The sequence below is a fragment of the Heterocephalus glaber genome, unplaced genomic scaffold, assembly GCF_053883595.1.
Source record: "Heterocephalus glaber isolate CG9 unplaced genomic scaffold, H.glaber_assembly_v1.0 deba00001457, whole genome shotgun sequence".
Classification (NCBI taxonomy): Eukaryota; Metazoa; Chordata; class Mammalia; order Rodentia; family Bathyergidae; genus Heterocephalus; species Heterocephalus glaber.
In genome coordinates this window covers 593,403-616,396 of record NW_028258305.1, presented here as the reverse complement: position 1 = coordinate 616,396, position 22,994 = coordinate 593,403, and the positions used below count along the sequence as shown (strand labels likewise).

General features: G+C 37.9%; 1 protein-coding gene across 3 annotated transcripts in view; it reads left to right on the top strand.

The window, feature by feature from the left end:
- Antxr1 (ANTXR cell adhesion molecule 1) overlaps positions 1-22,994 on the top strand; it is a 311,693-nt gene that overhangs the window by 49,174 nt on the left and 239,525 nt on the right. For all 3 annotated transcript variants that reach the window (XM_021262513.2, XM_004849931.3, XM_087216268.1), the window contains exons 4-6: positions 19,552-19,633; positions 20,212-20,245; positions 21,475-21,554. In XM_021262513.2, the coding sequence (XP_021118172.1) occupies positions 19,552-19,633; positions 20,212-20,245; positions 21,475-21,554 (196 nt within the window). The remainder of the gene's footprint in view (positions 1-19,551; positions 19,634-20,211; positions 20,246-21,474; positions 21,555-22,994) is intronic.

Below are 22,994 nucleotides of genomic sequence, written 5' to 3'. Positions count from 1 at the left end.
ATTTATGATGTAAAGTATGCAGGCAACATCCAACTTTTTCCTCCTGATTAGCCAGTTTTTCCAACATCATTGTGGAATGATCTTTTACCAAGCACTTAAAAAGTTAAACTTTTTATAGACTTGAGTCCATTGCTGAGTTTTCTATTTTGTTACTACTCAGTTCTGTTTTTCTGTCTGCTCCTTTACTCAGATCACATTATTTTAATTAGTTTTAACATCTGGAGGAGCAGTTCTTCATTTCTAATATTGGGCAAAAATCTCCATGGATTTTTCCAACCATGTGCATTTTGAATAATTTTTTATGTTCTAAAATATCCTTGGGCTTTTAATTCAAATATGGAAAGTAAGGATTAATCTCAGCAACAATGACATTGCATTTTTACTATATAGTACTTATTTTCTTTCTAAAGAATATATCACTTCTCTTTTATGTCCCTCAGTAAGATTTTATTCTTAAGCTAAATCTCATACAGTGTTTTCTGTTCTCTTTCATAAATTGGTATTGATTGGTAGAGCAGGAAACTCGGTTTTTAGTCCATGGGCTCTATTGAACTCTATAAAATGGTCTAAAGAAATGTACATGTGAGTGGGTTTTCTATAGAAAGAATAAATAGATTGTATCTGAAGTAGCTGTCCTGTAATTTCCTCATCCTAAATGAAGCTTATGAAATGCTGCTTTGGGGGACAACATTGGCTTTGGAAAGGTATTTCTTATCTCATCATTTAATGAGATATTTTATTTGTTTTAATACTTTTCTTAATTACCTAATAATTGTCTCTTAATTTATTCTTCACTTTTGTATACTTTAAAAACTTCAATGACTCATCATTTTATTCTTTCGCTATGATTAACTTCCTCCATCTGCTTCTTATATACCATTTACACACACACATATACACACACACACAGACTTCCTTTTAATTACTTGAAGTTTTTATTATAAAACCTAGTTCTCAGGAGGATGCCTGTAATCCCAACACTTGGGTGGCTGGGGCAGGAGGATTTCCACAAGTTCGAGGCTAGCCAGGGCTACAAAGTGAATTCAAGGCCAGCCTGAACTACATACCCAGACCCTGCCTCAAAAAACAAACAAACAAACAAAAAGAATTCCTTCCCCCATCTACACAGCCTGTTCTCCTTATGACCTGGAATCCCAGGATAGCATGTCCTTCCCTCACTCTGATCTGAGAAGCTCTTTTTTCTGCAGAAATTTTAAGTTCTTTGTTAAAACTTCCTATCTTCCACCAGGGAAAAAGCAGTTTCTCTAGCATACTCATTTAACTTTATCTAAAGAAATTTGGAAAGGGAAGTGAAAGTTGAAATGTGAGATCTCTATCTTTAACTGGAATTTTACCTTTCTCTCAAACTTTGCAAAATTAAAAAATAAACCATAACAAAACAACCATGGGTCAAAGAACTGTTATACTTTATCCAACCCACTGACCTCATTTTTCTGCTGAAGAAAATGCTTTCCAGAGATTGAATTATTTGTCCAAATTCATTCATGTATTCAGAGGCAAAACAGTTTTTTTTATTCACAGAATTAAAAATTTTAAATCCTGTGGTTTTTCCATTACTTTATGTATTGTAACCTCCCCAGTGCACACTGCTTCTGTATGCATGCTGCTGTCTATTGCTTCTTATCTGTGGAATATTTAAATAGAAGCTACCACTGTATAGGTATATGCAAATGCATATGCATGTATGTGTGTATCCATATGTAGCCTTTTATTAAGGGCTTATGATGTACCAGTAAGCTAAAATACTTTCCTGATCTATACATGGGTAAGTAATAGTATTTGCTTAATGAGGCTGTTAAGGGCATTGCATTATATATTATATATTATATATTATAAGTGGAAATACTAAGGCAGACAAGGCTCAACACCACTCTGGTGTACAAGTGTAGGAACCTGAATGTGAACCCAGGAAGCATGCCCCCTCTGTCCATGTTTTAATTACTATCTTATTGGATCCCCTGCAGTTTTATTATTATGCAGAGCAGTAAATTTGTTTAAAGAAAGAACACAATTCACTACCCAAATGCTGTTTGAGTCTTCTGGAAAGCAGGTCCATGAAAGCTTATGCCCTCCAAACATTTCATCTTCATGGCCTCAAAAACTGGAGCTTGGAAATGTTCCTCACAAAGGGGTAAAGAGGTACCATCAGCACTCCACAGATGGGTTAAGAAGTTCAGTATCTCACTTATTGCTTAAGGAGCTGGAGTGAAAGCCAAGAATGCTTGGCTCAAACTGCTGAGTGGAAACCAAGAGACCACATTTCTCTCTCCCCTCAGTCATCTTTCAGTTTGGTTGAGAGTGTGGTTTTGCCATTAGTGTCACAGGGGAAAATGACATATTCTGGACACATCATTTGATTCCTGGAGCAGAATGATTATAGGCTGCCATTACCAAGAGACATAGTTCTAAAAGCCTTTTTTAAATTTAAAAACAAGAGAGAAAGAAGAGTGTTCAGATATTTAGTGCTTGAAAGAAAATGTATTCTTTCCATTTTGAGATACTGTTTATTTAGTTATGAGACTGCTTGATGGCAAAATTAAGAGAAATGGTGAGCGAGCAGGGAATTTACATTTTCCCTTGTCCGATTGATTGAAAGATAACAGCATGTAGACTAAGTCCACAAACAAGTTTCTCACCTCTCTGTGCTTCTATTACTTTATCTGCAAAATAGGTACAGTGATATCCCTACCCACAGAACTGCTGGAAGAATTAACAGTGCAGGCATATAATAAGTGCTCAATAAACAGCTGTTACTACTGTGGTGATGATTGTTAGGAGTTTTGATAAATAGCTAACGGGTCAACCAAAGTCCTCCTAGACAAATCCTACCTCAAATTATCACAGCATATACCACAGTTAATTCAAAGAGTGACTCCTCAGCTCTCCTTGGCTCATGCCTTTCCCCGAAGTTTTAAACACTTGCTCAGTCTATCACTGTAGGAAGGACATAGGTGGAAAATACGATTTCACCATGAAGCCAAGTAGAAGTTATTGTTTCCTTTATCTAGTAGCTCTAGCAAAATTAAATCACAATAATGGTAAGAAGAGCCCACATTGGAGCAGTTCAGCAGATCTGGGAATACACTGATTTGTGAGCATAGTACAGTCTACTGTTTCTCAAACTCTCCCCCTTGAGTGCCTTGGTTAGTAATAGAAAGTAAATGTGCACCTCTGGTCCCCTAGGTCATCTTTTGATACAGCTCACTGAAAGCAAGAAATTTTTCAATTTTTTCATCTATATGATGAATACACATTCATATTCAATTTCATAATATGCCAATATTATGGTTTTATATAAAGTTATATTGAGTTCTTTCTCAAATTTTGGAGTATAATTTATGCTTCAGAAAAGAATGTCTTATGTCTCATGTGTGTTTGTGTATTGTTACATACCAAGTTTGGGCACCACAGATGCAATGGAGATAAAGTAGACTTTGGGGCAGGGCCCAGCCTGGGTTCCATTCTGGGTTCCACCACCATGTACACATTACTTCACTTCTATAACTATGTTTTCTCATATGGACAAGGAAGATAATAATGTCCACCATATTGTGTTGTTAGGAGGTATTTGAAAAATAAATGTATGGAAAGTGCCCAACAGAAACCCAAATGCATCATAGATACTCAGGAAATGTTACTCATTTCCTCACTTACAATCTCTCTGGTGGAAAATACAATTACTATAAATAGAGGATAAAAATAAATAAATAAAGTAGAAACCAAAAATATTTCTGTTGTCTAGCTGAAGGCAGCCAGGCAAATTTCATAAGTGCTCCACAGAACCAAAGCATGGTGGCATCCTCATATCCAAAGAAAGATCTCAAACTACAGAAATTTTCTAAGGTCCAACACAAATAACCCCAGTGTTGGTCAATACGATGATGCTCATGTGTGTCATGTGACTCTTAATACCTCCCTGATGGGGCAACCTGTTGATCTCTGGACTCAGAGCTGCCTTGGATAGTCTCTGAGAGCCTCACCACAATCTCCAGGTTCCTCGTTTGTTCCTCACTTCAACAAGTTTTTTTTAAGTATTAAATATCTGAGGTATAATAAAAGTCTATAAAAATGATAGTGAATACCATCAGCCACCAGCAAGCTTGGGAAATAAAGTGTTACAGGTAACACCTCCTATGTACACAGAATCGGTTTCTTCTCAGTCTCCTTGGTCCCCATGGAACGTCGGCTACATTTTACTGTGAGCTGAAGGAACTTGATAAATCTTAGAATCTCACTTTCACTTCACATTTGAGAAAACTGAAGTTCAAGGAGGCTAGCTGGCATGGCTCAGAAGTGATGGAACTGGAATTCAGTCACTGAAATCTTCCACCAAAGTCCGTACTATTTTGAATAGATGTTGGCACTTAAGTAATGAGAAGAATGATATTACTTTATGCAACATTGTAGGTGGGACAATGGGGAATATTCTGAATTCTGGAACGCTCCAACCTCTTAAGTTCTAGAGGAGGAAAATCTTACACAGAAATATGAGGAAAGAGCTTGACATGGTAGTACACACCTGTAACTCCAGGGCTCTGGGAAGTTGAGGAAAGAGGATCAAGCCCATCCTGGGTACCTTAGTGGCTTAGCAAGACCCTGTCTCAAAATTAGAATAAATAAAGGACTTGTGGACATAGGTCAGTGTGGTGGCCCTGGATTCAATTCCCAGTACCTAACAAAGAAAAAAAGAAAAAAGAAAAAAAAAACAAGAAAGAAATATGAGGAATAGCAACTTGTGAGGTAGGAGGTGATACAATGTAATGGAAATCAAAAGAAGAAAATATTTTTAAGTGTTGGAGGGGTCACCTGTGTCATGCTGCAAGAAGGTGAGTAAAATGAAGGCAGAGAAGTGACCATGGGTCAGCAATGTGGAAACATTAACACAAGTTCTAGCAGTGTTACAGAGACAAAAGTCAGAGCAGAATAATTAAGGATTTTCAATTTTAAAATGAGACATAGAGACATTTTTGCCCCTTGCTCTCAAAGGAAGCACCCCAAACTAGGAAAACCTGAGACAAAAAAGCACAGTTCCTATCATTGAGGATACCAAGAAATATTTGAATTGTAAAATCACTATATATGAAGATAGAAGGAGGAGTAACAAATGATGTAGCAGTGTGGAGAAAAGTCAAATGTAGCCAAACTTCACTGAATATTAGAAGAAAGTTCCCATCAGGAAAGACGGAGTAGAGGAAGCAAGTTTGAAGTGTATTATGAAGAAAGATACAAATAAGTAGGCCAATAACTAGAGGAAGACGTCGGACTAAAGAGGACAATCTCCTTAAGATAAGAAGTACTAATATTTTTCTTCCTACTGGAGACATATGTGTAGTCACAAATATTTAGAAATAACCTGTATGGCATGTCTGCTTCTGGTTAAGGATATAGAGGGATGTGAAAAATCTTCATTTCCATGGTCAACCAGAAGAGCCCAGACAAAATAAAATTCATATGTTTCCATGAAGCTGGCAGAGACGCAGGAAGCACTGATGAACTGAATTATAGGGAAACAAGCCCTTTATAGCTCATCAGAGATCTGCTGAAACCTCCATGCTTGAGGGTGGATGCCTAGTCTGGGTATGGGCAGTTGGAGGAGTTGGACTGCTCTGGGCAGAGACTCTGCAGGGACAAAGACAATGCAGCTGAAACTTAGACAAGAATGTGTGCCTGAAGGATGGATTAAGATCTGAAATGAAAAAAGAAATCTCTCAGCTTCACAGTCCTCCCTCCATACACATTCACATCTGCGCTTCTCCAGGAAAATAACAGTGAAACTGACTAAAAGGTAGAAATCACATAATCATGTGGATTCTTGTACTATTTGGATTCTAGAGTCCTACCAGAGTTGAATGCAAAGGTCAGGCAAAAACATCTGAAGCTGCCCCTAATCCCCTCCCAGCTCAAATACTGAAAAGATCACAAAGGTAGAGAAGAGCAAAAGGCCAGGAGCTGGACTAATAACAGGGAGCACACTCTAATTAAAGCCCCAGCCCGTCCCAAGCACAGTCTAACTCAAGGAGGAATCTAATGAGCAGCTTCTCACCCAGCTCGCAAAGAATGAAAGGCTTACTATGCAATGAGTAAACACACCAAATCAATCTTATACCTAAATCTCTACTGCCCTTTTTTATACACAATGTACAATTAAAAGATTAAATGGCATGGGGAGCAGCAAGGAAATGTGACCCATAATAAAGAAAAATGCAGTAATAGAAGGAAAGCTCAGATAGCTCAATTATTGGACCGAGACAAAGACTTCAAGCACTGATTATAAAAATATAAAGAATTGGGCCAGTGATTTAGCTCAGCAACACTGCACCTGCCTCACAAGCACAAGGTCATGACTTCAATCCCTGGTACCAAAAAACAAAACAAAACAAAACAAAACATAACAACAAAAAAAATAAAGAATTTACAAGAAAGGGTGAATATAATGGTGAATATAAGGAGGGAAGACAGAGGGTACCAGAAAAGAAAAACTCAAAATAACCAAGTGAAAGGGCCAGGGAATTAGCTCAGTGATTCCAGCTCCTGCCTTGCAAGCACAAGGTCCCGTGTTCAATCCCCCATACCAAAAAAAAAAACAAAACGAACGAAGTGAAAATTATGAAACTGAAAAATACAACATCTGAAGTAAAAACTTCCTTGGGTGGATTTAAAAAGCATATCAGATACTGCAGCAGAGGGATAATGAATTTATAAACAAATGAATAGGAATTATCCAAACTGACAGAAAGAAAGAGAAAAAATTTAAACGGGAAGGAAGAAATGGATCAGGTCCTATGACTTGAGGGATAATATCAAGTGGTTTAATTAATATATGTTTTATTAGAATACCAAACATGGAATTTCACATACAGATCCAAGAAGACCTCTGAGAAGAACTAATATAAAGAAAACATCATCTTAGCACTTCATAGCCAAATTTCTGAAAAACTGTAAAAGAGGTCAAAGGGAACTCAGAAAAGACCACATTGCCATGGTTTCCCTAGCTTCAGTATGGAGTGGAAAATTCCAAAAAATAATTTGTTAGTTGTAAATTGCATGCCTGAGTAGTGTGGTGAAATCTTACATGGTCCCATTTTTCCCCACCCAGGATATGAATCATCTTTTGTCCAGTGTATCCATGTTATATATGATACTCTCCCATTTATCACTTAGTAACTGTCTCAGTTATCAGATTGCCTGTAATGACATCAGTGCATGTATTAAACTATCCCTTATTTTATTTACTAATGGTCCCAAAGTACAAGAACAGTGATGCTGGCTATTTTAATATGCAAAGGAGAAATAGTAAAATGCTTCTTTTTGATGAAAAGTTGAAAGTTCTCCACTTCATAACTAAAGAAAAATTGTATACTGAGATTGCTACAGATCTTCTACCTGTGAAATTGTGGAGCAGGAAAAATAATTTATGCTAGTTTTTAAAATTAATTTTATTGGTACATTTTAGGTATACAAAACAATGACATTCATCATTCAAAATCTGCACCTTTACATAATCTCCCTTGGTTCTTATTTCCCCATTCCCCTGCCCTCCCTTCAACCCTCCATCCCTCCCTATTTACAGAGACTTTGTTTCCATTTTTGAATTTTCTCCTATTAATTCCACTCCATTCTTTCCTTTCCCCTACCCCTCCCACTTCCCCTTCACCTTTGCCCCTTTTCTTCCTATTTCACATTATCTATTATACCTTTTAGTCCTTATTTATACTTTCAGTTTCTCACACTAGAGAAACTATTCAGTATTTACACGTGTATTCTATTTATTTCACTTAAGAGTATAGCCTCAATGTGCATCCATTTAGCTATAAATGTCTGTAATTTCTCATTTTTATGGCTGAGTAGTACTCCATTTTATAAAAAAAACAACATATTTTCTTTATCCAGTCTTCAGTTGATGGGCAATTGAGCTGCTTCCAAATTTTAACTATTATAAATTGTGCTGCTATGAACATGGGTACACATATATCACTGTGGTATGATTCTTTTAGTTCTTTGGGGAAGATACCCAGCAGGGGAATAGCTGGGTCAAATGGGACTTCCAGTCCTAGTTCTTTGAGGGATCTCCATCCTGATTTCCACAGTGGTTGCACCAGTCTATACTCCCAGCAGCAGTGGAGCAGGGTTCCTCTTTCTCCACAGCCCCGCCAGCATTGGTTGATTCCATGATAGCAGCCATTCTTTCTGGGGTGAGGTAGAATCTCAGAGTTGTTTTCATTTGCACCTCTCAAATGACCAGTGATGTTGAACATTTTTTCGTATGTTTATTTGCTATTTCTACTTTGTCTGACAAATATCTATTCATTTCAGATGTCCATTTTTTGATTGGGTCTTTAAATTTGGGAGGTCTGATTTTTTTTAAGTTCTTTATAGGTTCTAGATAACAGACCTCTGTCTGAGGAACAGCAGAGAAAATTTTTGCCACATTGTGGGTTGGCTTTTCACACTGTTGGTGGTTTCTCTTGCTGTGCAGAAGCTTTTTAATAAAAAGAGATCCCACTTGTTGATTGTCTGTGCTAGTTCATGGACAAATGAAGTTTTGTTCATAAAATCTTTTCATACACCAATGTCTTTAAGAGTTCTACCTAATCTCTGTTCCAACTGGTTCAGCATTTCTGTTTTAATATTTATATCTTTGGGCCGGGGATTTAGCTCACTGGTTTCGCTGCCTGCTGTGCAAGCGCAAGGACCCGAGTTTGATCCCCTGTACCAAACAAACAAACAAAAAAATTTATGTCTTTAATCCATTTCGATTTTAGTTTAGGGTATGGTGAAAGATATTGGTCTAGTTTTAATCTTTGGCAAGTTGAAACCCAGTTTGTCCAGCACCATTTATGAAAGAGGCTATCTTTCCTCCAGTGAGGGTCTTTGGCCCCTTTGTCAAAGATGAGGTGGCTGAGTGTGTCTGGCGTTGTTTCTGCATCTTCTAATCTGTTCCACTAGTCCTCTGGTCTATTTCTTTGCCAGTACCATGCTGTTTTTATCACAGTAGCTTTGTATTATAGTTTCAAGTTGGGGATTGTGATACCCCCTGCCGTATCTCTGTTACCTAGAATTGCTTTTGCTATTCTGGGTCTCTTCTTGTTCCAAATGAATTTTTGGATTGTTTTCTCAAGGTCCATGAAGTATGCTGGTGGGATTTCAGTTGGGATTGCATTGAATCTATATAGCAGTTTGGGGAGTATGGCCATTTTCACTATGTTGATATTTCCTATCCAGGAGCAAGGGATGTCTTTCCATTTTCTGATATCCTCTTCAATCTCTCTTTTCAGAGTGCTATAGTTTTCAGAAAAGAGCTCTTTGATTTCTTTAGATTGATTCCTAGGTATTTCAGATTTCTGGATGCTATTGTGAAAGAAATTGTTTGCCCTATTTCTTTCTCAGTGAGTCTGTTGTTTGTGTAGAGGAAAGCTATTGATTTTTGTGTGTTGACCTTGTATCCAGCTGCTTTACTGAATTTGGTTATTAAGTGTAGAAGACTTGGTGGAGTTCTTGGGGTCTTCTATATAGACTATGATGTCATCTTCACATAATGACAATTTGTCATCTTCATTTCCTATCTTTATTCTTTTTCTCTCTCTTGTCTAATTGCCATGGCTAATGTTTCCAAAACTATATTGAACAGGAGTGGTAAGAGTGGACATCCTTGTCTTGTTCCTGATTTTAGTGTGAAGGATTTCAGATTTTGACCATTTAGTATGATATTGACTGTTGGTTTTTCATAGATGGCTTTTATCAGATTGAGGTAGAGACCGTCTATTCCATTTTTTTTGTAGGATTTTTATCATAAATGCATGTTGGATTTTCCCAAATGCTTTTTCTGCCTCTATTGAGATGATCATATGGTTTTTGTCCTTGGCTTTATTGACATAGTGTATTACATTTATTGATTTGCATATGTTGAACCATCACTGGATCCCTGGGATGAATCCCACTTGGTCTGGGTGTATGATCTTCTTGATGATCTTCTGCATTCTAATTGCCAGTATCTTATTAAGGATTTTTGCATCTATGTTCTTTAGGGAGATTGGCCTATAGTTCTCTTTTTTGGTTGGGTCTTTGTCTTATTTAGAGATCAAGGTGATACTTGATTCCAGGAAAGAATTCAGGAGTATTGCTTCCCTTTCAATTTCATTGAAGAGTTTAAACAGTAGTCCCTCTCTAAATGCCTTGTAGAATTCAACAGTGAAGTCATCAGGACCTGGACTTTTCTCAGTTGGTAAATTTTTAATTACATTTTCAATTTCATTGATTTGATATTGGGTTGTTTAGGATTTTTAGGTCTTCCCCGTTCAACTTTGGTAATTCACGTGTATCTAGGAATCAGTCAGTTGCTTCTGTGTTTTCCAGCTTATTGGCATGTAGGTTCTCAAAGTAGGTATTGATGATCCTCTGGATTTCTGCTGGGTCTGTTATAATTTCATCCTTTTCATTCTTAATTGTATGGATTTGGGTCTTTTCTTTCCTTTTTCTGATAAGGTTGGCCAAGGGTTTGTCAATTTTGTTGATTCTTTTGAAGAACCAACTCTTGGCTTCATTGATGTTTTGTATCTTTCTCTTAGTCTCCATTGTGTTGATTTCTGCTGTGATCTTTATAATTTCCTCCCATGTATGAGCTTTAAGTTTGTCATGCTCTTCTTTTTCTAGAAGATTGAGGTTCAGCATGAGGTTGTTTAAATGGGCTCTCTCTCTTTTCCTAATACGAGTATTCACAGCTATGAATTTCCCTCGTAAGACTGCTTTCATTGTGTCCCATAGATTCCGATATGTTGTATTGTCATTGTCATTTAATTGAAGGAACTGTCTGATTTTTTCTTTAATTTCCTCTGTAATCCATTGGTTATTCAGAAGTGTGTTGTTCAATTTCCATGTGTTTATGAAATTCTTCCTATTTCTTTTGCTATTAATCTCCAATTTCATCGCACTATGGTCTGATAATATATAGGGTATAACTTCAATTCCTTTGCAATTAGTTAAACATGTTCTATGAGCAAGTAGGTGGTCTATTTTGAAGAATGACCCATGTGCAGGTAAAAAGAATGTGTATTCTGATTTTGTAGCATAGAACACTCTGTAAACATCTGTTAAGTTCATTTGTTCAAGAGTTTGATTGAGTTCTAGTATTTTGTTCCTTATATTTTGTCTAGTTGATCTATCTATTTGTGACAGTGGGGTATTGAGTTCCTCCACTACTATTGTATTAGTGCTTATTTGATTTTTCATGTCTCTTAATATTTGTTTTATATAGTTGGTTGCACTAGTGTTTGGTGCATACATATTTATGATTGTTATCTCTCCCTCTTGGATTCTTCCCTTTACAAGGATGTAGTGTCCTTCTTTGTCTCTCTTAATCAATGTTGGTTTGAAATCCACTTGATCTGCACAAAAGATAGCTACTCCTGCTTTTTTTTTCAAGTTCCTGTTACATGAAATATTGTTTTCCACCCTTTAACTTTCAGTCTATGAGATTCTTTTTGAATTAAGTGTGTTTCTTGTATGCAGCATAGTGTTGGATTTTGCTTCTTGACCCATTCTGCCAGTCTATTTCTTTTGACTGGTGAATTGAGACCATTAACATTGATGGTTATAACTGATACGTATTGACTTATCCTTGTCATGACTTTTCTTTTTGTTGGATTCTCCCCCTTTGCATTTAATTTCTTGTCATGGCCAGTGGATTCATTCTGCTGGGCTTCCTGGGGTCATGATCCTCATTGTCTTTTCCTAGGATATTGTCTAAAATTTTTTGGAGTGCTGGTTTGGTATTCATGAAGTTCCTAAGGTGCTCTTTGTCATGAAAGTATCTTATTTCTCCATCCATTTTGAAAGATAGTTTTGCAGGGTACATCAATCTGTGTTGGAGGCTGTTTTCCTTTGGGGCTTGAAATATGTCACTCAAAGCTCTTCTTACCTTGAGGGTTTGTGCTGAAAAGTCGGTTGTGATTCTAATGGGCTTTCCTTTGCATGTGCTTTGTTTCTTTTCTCTCACTGCTTGTAGAATTTTGTTCTTCTGTTGAAGAACAAAAATGAATTTTGTTCTTCTTTCCAGAATCTTAAGCATTATATGCCTATGTGTAGATTTTTTCTGATCAAGGCTAATTAGAGTCCTATATGCCTCACTTATCTTTATGTCAAGTTCTTTTCTTCTACTTGGGAAGTCTTCTGCCATCACTTTGATGAAGAGTTTTTTTATGTTGTCTGCACTCTCTCCTGTTTCTTAATTCACTCCGTTCAGTCTTATGTTATTCTTCTTTGCATCGTCAGTGGCTGCTGGATTGATTTCTCATGATCCTTTAGTATTTTAAAGAAATTTTTCTTTTCCTGGTCACTAATTGAAATCTTATCTTCTATATTTGAAATTCTGGCCTCACACTGGCTCATTCTGCTGCGTAAACTTTCAGTGGACTTTTTAATCTCCTGGAAATCTGTTTGCATCTGTTTTATGGATTCCATTTGTTTCCTGTGTTGGGATTCCATCATGATCCTCAGCTCTGTTATTTTTTATCTGTGTCCTCTCTCGATTTATTAATCATGTCTTGCACTATGTGCATAATCTCTGCTGTTATGTGAGAAATTATTTCTGATTTCATTTTTTCCAGATCCTCTTTTGTTGCCAGTTCAGGGAGTTCAGGTGTTTGAATATTAGATTGTTCCATCTTGTTTCCCTTTGGGGTTGCTTTAGGTGATCTGGACGTCTGGTTTTGAGACTTGTTTACATGTCTTCTCATTTCAATGGGTGTGGGAGGTGTGCTGCTGGCACCCTTCTCAGCACTGGGTGGGCCTCTGCTCCTCTGTGTTAGGGGTGGTGGTATGGCAGGCCAAAAGGCTCACCTCCTCAGCACTGGGTGGGGCCTGATCCTCTGTGCTGAAGGCGATGATATGGCAGCCCAAGAGGCTCAGCTGCTTGGTTCTGGGGCCTCTGCTCCTCTGTCAAATGTATGCTAGTTTTGCTGTCATATCTCAAACTACAAAAGTATATGATGAGTGCTTAGTTAAGATGGAAAAGGCATTAAATTTTTAAGTGGAAGCCATGAACAAAAACCTGTTCCAAATTATGACAATATGCTGTGCCAGAAAGCACTGAGTCTATCCCTGGTAGTGAACCTATAGCACACATGCCACAGCAGGCTATTTATCATTGAAAGCACTAAAAGGTTCACCATCACTATGAACACCAGCAAGAGATCTCCTGAAAAGAATGACACTGTGCCACCCCATACTATAAATAATGGATGATTACACAGATTCAGGAATAAGTTTGAATTGAAAAATATAAAAATTAATGGACAGGTTTCAGAGGAAAAAACATAGTCTATGTAGGGTTCAGAACTATCTAAGATTTCAGACAACCCCTAGGCATCTTGGAACATATCACTGGAAGACAGGAAGACAAACTACTCTAACTTAGAGTTTAATATAAATACACTAATAAAATGTAGGTTAATAACAGCACAATGGATGAGATGTTATAGGAGTTTATAATATTTAATTGTTCTTTTGTTTAATGAGAAGTGGCATAATACTAAGTTATGTCAGCCTATGGTAAAATAAAGATATATATTGTAATCCATAGAGAAATTGCTAACGAAGAAGGAAAAGTGGAAAGGGGAGAAAGAGGAGGAGATAAAGATGACATACAGTTTTATGTTTTTAAAAAGGCAATAGATGGTGTTAGGTGAAATACCAAAAAACTTGATAAATGCAAAAGAATGTAGGAAAGGAGAAACAGCAGAATTGACCATTGCAAAGCAAATAACAGGATACCAGCCGTGTCAATATACTAAAAATAAGATGAACTAATTATTCCAATTAAAACACAGAGAATGGCACACTAGATAAGCAAGAGTCAGTGTATCTTTAATCTATTGCTCCATGGAAAAAACACCCGACAGTCTATAGTGTGAAATAATACTAATCTATGCTGGTTTTAACTGCACTTAATTATGCAGCTGTATTTCATTATATAATCAGCTGAGGATTGGGCTCAACTGGGAAAGATATTATGTTTTGGACAGATGAGTACCTCTCTGTCAGGATGGCCTTCCTTCTCAAGGAGGGCTAGAAGACCAGGTAGCTGCCATATTCCAACAAGGCAAACCCCAAAGTACAAGTGCTAACACAGCCTCTGCTTTCCTCATGCTTACATGAATGAAGTCATATGTCTCACAGGCTAAAGCTGCATGGCCAGCTGCAGAACCCAGGTGCAGGCTACACAAGGGCAGAAATAATGAGCGATGTGCTCTCTGGAGGCATGAGTATAACCATCTACCACAGATAGTTATACACGGTTCTTAAATATAAATATGGTGAGATGTTTAAGTGAAAAACTAGAAAAAATGTACTATGCAAACACTAATCATTTTTCAAAAAGTAGGATTGGAAACCACAAAGCTCAAAGTTAAGTATTTTTTTTTTTTTGGTACCAGGGATCGAACTCGGGACCTTGTGCTTTCGAGGCAGGCGGCAGAACAACTGAACTAAATCCCTGGCCCCCAAAATTGAGTATTTTAAAAGATCAAATGAATAAACTCCTAGTAACATTAATGTTTAAAAGAGGAAAGAATATAAAACTTACAAATACAGTAATATCTGAAATAAAAGGAGGGATATTACCACAGATCCGACAGGTGTTAAAAATAAAGGAATATTGTGCACAACTTTATAGAAATAAATCCAACAATTACAAAGGAAATGAACAAAATCTGTACATATACATATAATATATAAATTATACTACCTAGAGCTATATAGATACAAAGAAAAAGAGAGAGTAAAGAAGTCAGGAATTTAACTCAGTGGCGCTGCACCTGCCTTGCAAGTACAAGGTCCTGAGTTCGATCCCCAGTACCTAAAAAGAGCTTTGGTTTTGGCCTGCATCTTGTTATCATAAAGCATCTTGGCCTATCTTCAGGTAAAAGTCCCAAATAAGTCATGATCTATATACGTTATAAGAAATAATTACAGTGTGTGGCAGAACTTCATGATTACAAAAGTGACAGCAAAGGGCCCTTAATCTGTTTTCTGTTCACTACATTGTTTTTTTGTAGTCAATAACTGAAACTTTAAGGCCATTTGGAATTGTTTGAGAGTAGCATTAGTGGTAATACATAGTGATATGTGTTTATAAGTTGAGACTTCAAGCCAACAACTGCAAGGCATTTGAGAATGTCTAATTCCACCGATGCTTTTAAAAAGATGCACAATGCAGGTTGTTTTTGAGTGGTGGTAAAGGTGCTTTTATAAAACAAAAATATGATTGATGTATAACCCCAAAGATTTTGCAGTGGGAACATCAGTAAGATATGTAAAAGCCTGAATTGCTTCTTAATGTGCTCGTATATGTTACTCAGGAAATATTATCAAAATGTCATGATGCAACTAGAATCTTAGAAGGAATCTTCCTAAAGGATGGAAAAAGTCTCAGGACAACAAATAGTCCAGAAGACATTATGACTGATTCTCCCCAACCACTACCCCTACAAACCAGTGCAGTGCTAGGTGCATGGAATAGACTCAAACAATAGTAGTGACAATGAATGAATGATGCATCCAAACTGGAACCATTTATTTATAATCACACTGCCCAAAGTATTGTGGGGGTTGCAAAAGCAACACAAGACATCTGGCCTGAAAACCCTCAACTTCTAAGCAAGAACACTGGCAGACATGTGAAACCACCAAGAAAAATAGGACCTTTTAATAGCAGCCTGTCTTGTAGGATTCCCAGCCAGTCTCATTTCCCAGGAAGATTACATTGCATTTGTTAATCACTGAGTTCCCAGAGAGGTTCTTATCATCTTTTGAAAGACCTCTCTACCAATTTTCTTGGTTTCTAAGAAAGAATAATGAAGAGACCTGTATTAATAGTTCTAGTGTCCCAGAGCCACAATTCCCATGAAACTATTGCTTTTTTCTGTCTAGATGTTATCGGTGCTTAGAGAAGGGGCAAAGGAATAGGAAGGAGGCGGCACAAGTTACTTGATCTTTTAAGATGTTGGTATGTCAGGGAAGTTGTGATAACTGTTTGTAACTAGTGAGTTCCTATCTTGCCAGACACAGAGCGTCAAGGATGAGAACATTTTCCAAAACAGCTTTTGCTTGTTCTGGTATCAAAAAATTTAGAAAGCTCAAGAAATACTTGTAAAGGAAAGGAAATAGACTTACAGAAAAATAGCCAAATTCCCAGACTTTATTTGGCAGGGGAAAAAGAGAGTGAAGCCAAGAAACCTTTTCCACACCCCCAATATGCCTTTTTTTAAACTTTAGTCTTAACACAATACTCCAGTTTTAGTGTTACCCAAATGTCCCAGACCTCATTCATCTATGACCAAAGAATAAGATTATATTTACCTTTAATGCCCAATCTTTTCTTACCTAATTGTCAGAAATTAGTCTTCTTCCCTATATCATCCCCCGGCTATTTTGAGATTCTATAATGCTATTTCTGTATGCTCAGAAATAGACTCTGACTTTCCTATCCCAGACTCACCCTCTTGGCACCTTGCTACTGCCTCTGTTACTGGCACCCTCACGGAACTGCCAACCCATAGGCCAATGTTGCCCCCAGCCAGGTGACTGGTAGTGAGCGCACACGCACACACATACACACACACACACACGCACACGCAGGCATGGCCTTGGTGTGGAGGACACACGTTGCTCTCATCTTTATCTCTCCTTCTAATACATGAGATATTTTCCTTTCTCATTACCAAACAAGATTTGAAATTAAGCTATGCCTTTTTGGTGGACCATATTAAAATATTAGAGGTAATGTCAGATATACAACACAGAGAGATTGGTTTTTAACCACCTCAAAGGCCCAGACTTGCCCAATAGTGCATTACCAGTCACCTTCTGCTTAGCCTTCCTGCACATGGCCAAGTAAAGTTTATCCCTTCTCCAAAACTGACCTCTTCTCAGGATGATTAATGGAGACATCTATTCCCTCTACCCACAATTTCAATAAATATTTGCTAACTGACTGCTATGTTCCAGGCACTCTAAAAGACACAGAAGATGTAGTGGGGACCCAAAAAGAGATGCCCTGTCCTAATGGAGTTTAAAGTCTAGAACTGGAAAGAAAAAGAAACTATACAAACAAATATTATTAGTTATAAAATGGCCTAATTTCTATGAAGCAAAAATTATAGGTGACATGAGAAAGTCTTATACAAGGAGATCATTTGGATTGGGAAAGATAAATAAGGCTATTATGAGAAATTGACATTTAAATTGGGACTGAAGCCTGAGTAGGAATGAGCCCTGTGAAGAGCTTCTTAGGCAGCAGAGACTGCCAATGTGAAAGGCCTGCCAGAGAAAGGGCTTGGGGAGACCAGAGTAGCTGAAGGGAAGAACGTGGTAGTAGAGAGGTGCAAGAGGAGGCTGAACAAGGAGGGAGAAGCCATCCTGTATAGGCATTGCAAGGCCATGGCAAAGACTGGGTTGTCTCAAGTATAACAGGCTGTTATTGAAGGGTTTTGAGCAGGGGAGAGAGTGGCATGATTTAGCGTGTATTTTAAGAAGACTTTGTCAGCCATACAGAAAGTAAAATGAAGAGGAACAAGTGGGCAGGGGAGGAGCTAGTACTGTAAGCAAGATGTGGTAGTTCAGACTATGGCATTGACAAAAGAGAAGCAGTCCATTTGTAGGCATGTTTGAAGTAGAAGCAACACAATTTGCTGATGGTGGATGTGGAGACCTGGAAGGAGATAGAAAAGTCATCTAAGTAGTAGAACAATGAGGCTTCTGATTTCTTACCTGGGCAGCTAGCTGGGTGTGTGATCTAATATTGGACACTCATGAGACAATCAGACAATAGTCAGTATATTTCTCAAAGTGTGAGTGATATGGCTTTAAATATCCCACTTGAGTAGCATCAGAAGCCCAGGGGTAGACGCAGACTGAACCCTTTTCAGCTTGTCTTTAAAATTTTCCAACCACCTGGCAGTGTAGCTGCAACTATCAGATCAGGCTTTACAGTAGGCTAATTTTTTCTTTGGGGGGGGGTACTGGGGATCAAACTCAGGACTTTGTGCTTGCCAGGTAGGTGGCAGAACAACTGAGCTAAATCCCCAGCCCAAAAGATTCCAATTCTTTTTTTTTACTTGGTTTCAGAAATCGAACTCGGGACCTTGTGCTTGCAAGGCAGGAGGCAGAACCACTGAGCTAAATCCCTGGCTCAGTAGGCTAATCTTTTCATTAGAATTTCTCCCCAGGCAGTTGCCAGGATAAACTGGTATTGTTCCCTTCATTGATTCAGGCATTCAGAGCCAGGAGCCAGGAACACTGTAAGTACTCAGCTTGTGTAGCTATTGCTCTTCACTGAGGCAGGTATTTTTGAGAGCTTAGCACTTCAAGACAGCCCCAGGCTAGGAGGTTGCTTTCCAGTGTAGAAAGCTTTTGTTGAGTCACACAGATTTGATTTCAAGTCTCTGCTCTCCTATTTAACCCCTCTGAGCCCAAGTTCTTCCACCTGTGACTTGGGGACAATAATACCCATGTTGAGTGATTATCATGAGGTAAAATCAGAAATCTTTGAGCAGTACCTTGTATATAGGAAGTGAAGTGTTCTTTTCCTACTCAAAAAGAAGCATCCCTAAAAAAAAAAAAAAGAAGAAGAAGCTTCCCTTTCTAATTTAAATACTATGTTTCTACCTTTCACTAGAGAAACCCGAGAGGGAGTAAGGCAACTTCAAATCCTTTTATAGGTTTATGAATGAGGTTTTGTTGATGAATAAGTTTTATTGGCACTCTCTTGGCTTTTTTGGCACAGCATGCAACTATTTAAAAGCTAACACAAAAGTGGACATCTTACACTCTAGAAAGAATGGCCTGCAAGGATTTCCTTTGGGCTCCAAACCGCTCACATTCCCCACTGCCAGTTGCACTTTTCCCCTTGCCATCTCGCACCTCCTCTTCCTTCCCCTGCTGTCACCTTGAGCAACCGGAGTAAGAAAACACATGCACCAGCCCACAGAAAACATTCTGGGTTGTCCTAGAAAGCGTTGATTCCTTAGGCTTTTATTTTCAACCTTGAATGCATGGTTTCATTTGGCACAACTGTGCACCTAGCAGTTTGCTCCAGACACCTCCTGTTCCCACTGCGTCCCTGTGGTGGCCTTCCCCTGGCTTCTTGGTACTTGGCTCCCTCTGGCTCACAGGAACTATTCACATCTTTGCCTGAGTTGATATGTGGCCCCTTGGCAGCAGTTGCATTTTAAGACTGATTTCCAGCACAGAATGAAAACTGTCCACGTTGTGGGGAAAGAAAACTTTCACAAGCAAGTGGGGTCCCTGCAGCAGGGTCCTTTCCCTCAGTCCTTGAAATTTCACTCATCCTATGCCATGGCTGACCCTGGATGGGTAGTGTAATGCAAAGACCTTCTCTCTGGTGACTTTCAGGAGACTATTGGGGTAATACATCAGTATCCATGGAAATAAGAACTGTACGCATCACTACCAACAGCATGCCATTTTTACTTAAAAATGCTCTACTAAGACTAACAGAGTATCTTTGGATTTCAGGGAACAGATTCGTCAAGGCCTAGAAGAACTCCAAAAAGTTCTACCAGGAGGAGACACTTACATGCATGAAGGATTTGAAAGGGTAATTTTAAGACAATTTTAAACTCCAAATATGAAGAGTGTTATTAAAATATCAACAAAGGATGGCTCATGTAATAAAGCACATCGATTAAGAGAACTGAACAACACACAACAGCAAGAGAGTATAATTTTTGTCCTTATAAACTTGTGCACTGTGTACATTGATAGCTGTATCCAAAGAACTAAAAGAAAGATTATTTTCCTCCTTTTGCTGACATTGATGGTTTATTAGCGATGATTGGATGGCACTCATGAGTCACACCACACACAAGTCCCCTCAATTCCCAAAATGACATTTGCTGGGTGGCAGAATCAATGGTTGAGACAGAATTCTGGTGACTTTAAGGGAAACAAGTGCAAGGCTCTGAGAAGCAAGACATCAATCCATGTTCACATTACATGTGAGATAACTTTACCTGAATGTCATTCATTGGGATCATTGAGTGAGGCCTGTGTGAATTACGTAAAGAACCAAGACTTTCCCTGGCTGCATATCCAATGCCAAACCACTACTCAATATGCTATTTGGAGTGGCAAACAGTGGTTAAATGTCTAATGCCTTGTTCTTGTGTTTTTCAGGCCAGTGAACAGATTTATTATGAAAACAGTCAAGGTAAGATGAGAGTATAAACTACCATTATGAAATGTTCAGTGTTTATCTCTGTTTCTGAGGTGCCTCAGTAATTTCATGATTCAAAATATGTGCATGATATTGTCAGTAATCTTTGGATACACACCTCATTGCAAAAAAATGCATGGAAAGATGACATGTTCCAAGTCAAATTCTACTGTTCTGTTAGTGCCGAGTTATAGTATAAAAGTATTTAAGATTCCATATGGGCACAAGCTGTAATTCCCAAGAATAGTTTTGCATGTTGAATTCATTAAATTAGTAAATACTTGGATTGATTACTGAAGTCTTGGAGTTTTGTGTCAAATCTAATTATCTTGTTCTCTGATTTCCTACTGTCTTTATTACTGTGAGTTGGATATGTTATTTAAATCGTTTAGTCTAAGCTTTCCTTCATTTAAATGAAAGAATACAAAAGACATACTTAGTAGAGTACCTAGTAATAGAAATAATAACTATTATTATTTCAGCTATTATTACCACAACTTTCATGGCTGCTACTTCTTTACCTCAAACAAATCTCTTAAAAGATTACATTTAATATCAATATGATAGTGGGAGAAGTAGGGATTTTCCTCCTTAGGCCTGTAGAAGTATCTACTTCCTGTTTGATTTTAAACTACACCAAGTAGAACAGACCCAATGTCAACACCAAAACTTGCTAAAATAAATCAGCTTTGAGCATTGTTACTAGAAGTCTAAGTACCACTGAAAGAATTGTAGTAGGTCTAGCCAACTGCTGTAATACGTTCAGTCACCTTGCAAATCATGATTACTATTAGTTTTTACCAAACTGTCTTCAAAGGATAGTGTTGGGATCAACTATAGAATGTGAGAAGGACCAAAAAAGTCTAGGTGGTGGGGTTTGCTCTCGCCTGGATGATAATCATATGGATTGCTGACAGAAAGTAATCACACTTGGTAAACTGGAGGCACCCCTGTCCATTGGTTCTGTGGCCATTTGGCCACATCTGATTCAACCATTTGTTGAGATAAGGCTAAGAAACGCAGAAGCCAAATCTCTTCCCCTTTAGTCTGTCTCTGTGGAAGCATTCTTCATGCTGGAGTTGCATCCAGGCCCCAAAGAGTTGATGATCCTCACAATATTGACTTTAGGTGGTTGAATTTATAGGACACAAAAATCCTAGGACTGAGAGAAAGTTTCCCGGGTAAGGCAGGAAGACTGAGTTGGTCTGTGTTCTCTTGAGCAGGATACCGGACAGCAAGTGTCATCATTGCTTTGACTGATGGGGAACTCCATGAAGATCTCTTTTTCTATTCAGAGAGGGAGGTAAGGAATGGTTTGGCCAGTGTCTAAACATGTACCTGGAGGTTTGGGGGTATAGCTCAGTGGTAGAAGATGTATTTAGTCTCCCTAAGATCTGAATTCGATCCCCAAAGCACCCCCACCCACCTCCAAAAAAGAAACAGGGAAATGGGGCTTCTCTCCAAAATGGGCTGCACTTTGTACTTGGTTAAAGTGATAGGCATTCTCTATAAAATGTTTGAATAGTGTTTCATATGTAAAAATAATCATAATGATTCATTTTTAAGTGACTTTTCATGTCTTACACGTAGTATGTGTTTTCCCTTTCAAAATTTGTGCATGTTGTTCTGTTTTGAAGGATAAAAATATATATACCGTATCTTTACTAAAGGCAATGTATTGCTTTAACAGCTTTTACATGTCATATATCACTTTTAAACAAAAATCACTGGTACCCTTTTCCCTTTATTTTCCATCCTATTCTCTACTAAAACAAGAAAAGGGGAAAGAATTGCTTGAAATACATTAAGAGTCAATCTTGTCAGAATGTCCTAATTTTTGAGATTCTCACTCTAAGTGCCAAAATTGAGTAGCAGTTGGTTGTTAATTATAATCTCTTCTGTATTTCTTCTTTCCTCTTTTATGTTCTTAAAAAATACTTCTGAATACAAGTAAAAGAATTCTATAAGTAAAGCCCCTAGTTTGTGTAATTGGACTTAGAAAAAGAAGTTTTCTCAAGAACTGCAAGTTATGTTATACTTAGGAAATCCTTTCCATTTAGATTTAAGCTATATGTACCATTGGGCTAAGGAACCAAGCTAACCATGGGAATGTATTGAAGCTTTGTTGGTGACACAGGTTCATTCAGGCTAAAGTAAAAAGAAATATAGGAGGGGAAAAGACAGGCAGAGAGGGAGGGAGGTGTTGAGCTCTGGAGGAAGTTAATCACAGTATTACACTTACCTCGAGCTCTTGACTGCTGTGTTTGCTAGACACTAGAGACACAGAGGTGAGTGACACACAGTTGGTGCCCTTGTGGGTCTTACCATGAAATATATTCTGCTTTCATTATTCCTTCCTTCTCTCACTAGTACAGAGGATTCAGCACAGGGAAACACACAAATCATATGACACACTGCCTTGAGCATGTGGGAAATAATACATTTCTATATTCTAAGGTTGAAACTATGTGATGCTAATGCCAAATAGCTTATTTGTGTGATAAATAATGGTCAAATAAAGTAAAAATCCTAATAAGGAAAGAACTGCAAGTAAAGGAAATGATGAATGTTGGTGGTTTAAAATAAGGATCAGTATAAAGGAATTTTAGGTATGGTCCATACAGACTGAGAAAAATATTCAGAATGCCAACTCTAGTAAAGAAAGCTTTTTGAAAAAAGAAAGATAAACTGGAGATATAAAGAAATTGAATCTTTCCATTCTTCATAATTGTGTAGGAAGCCT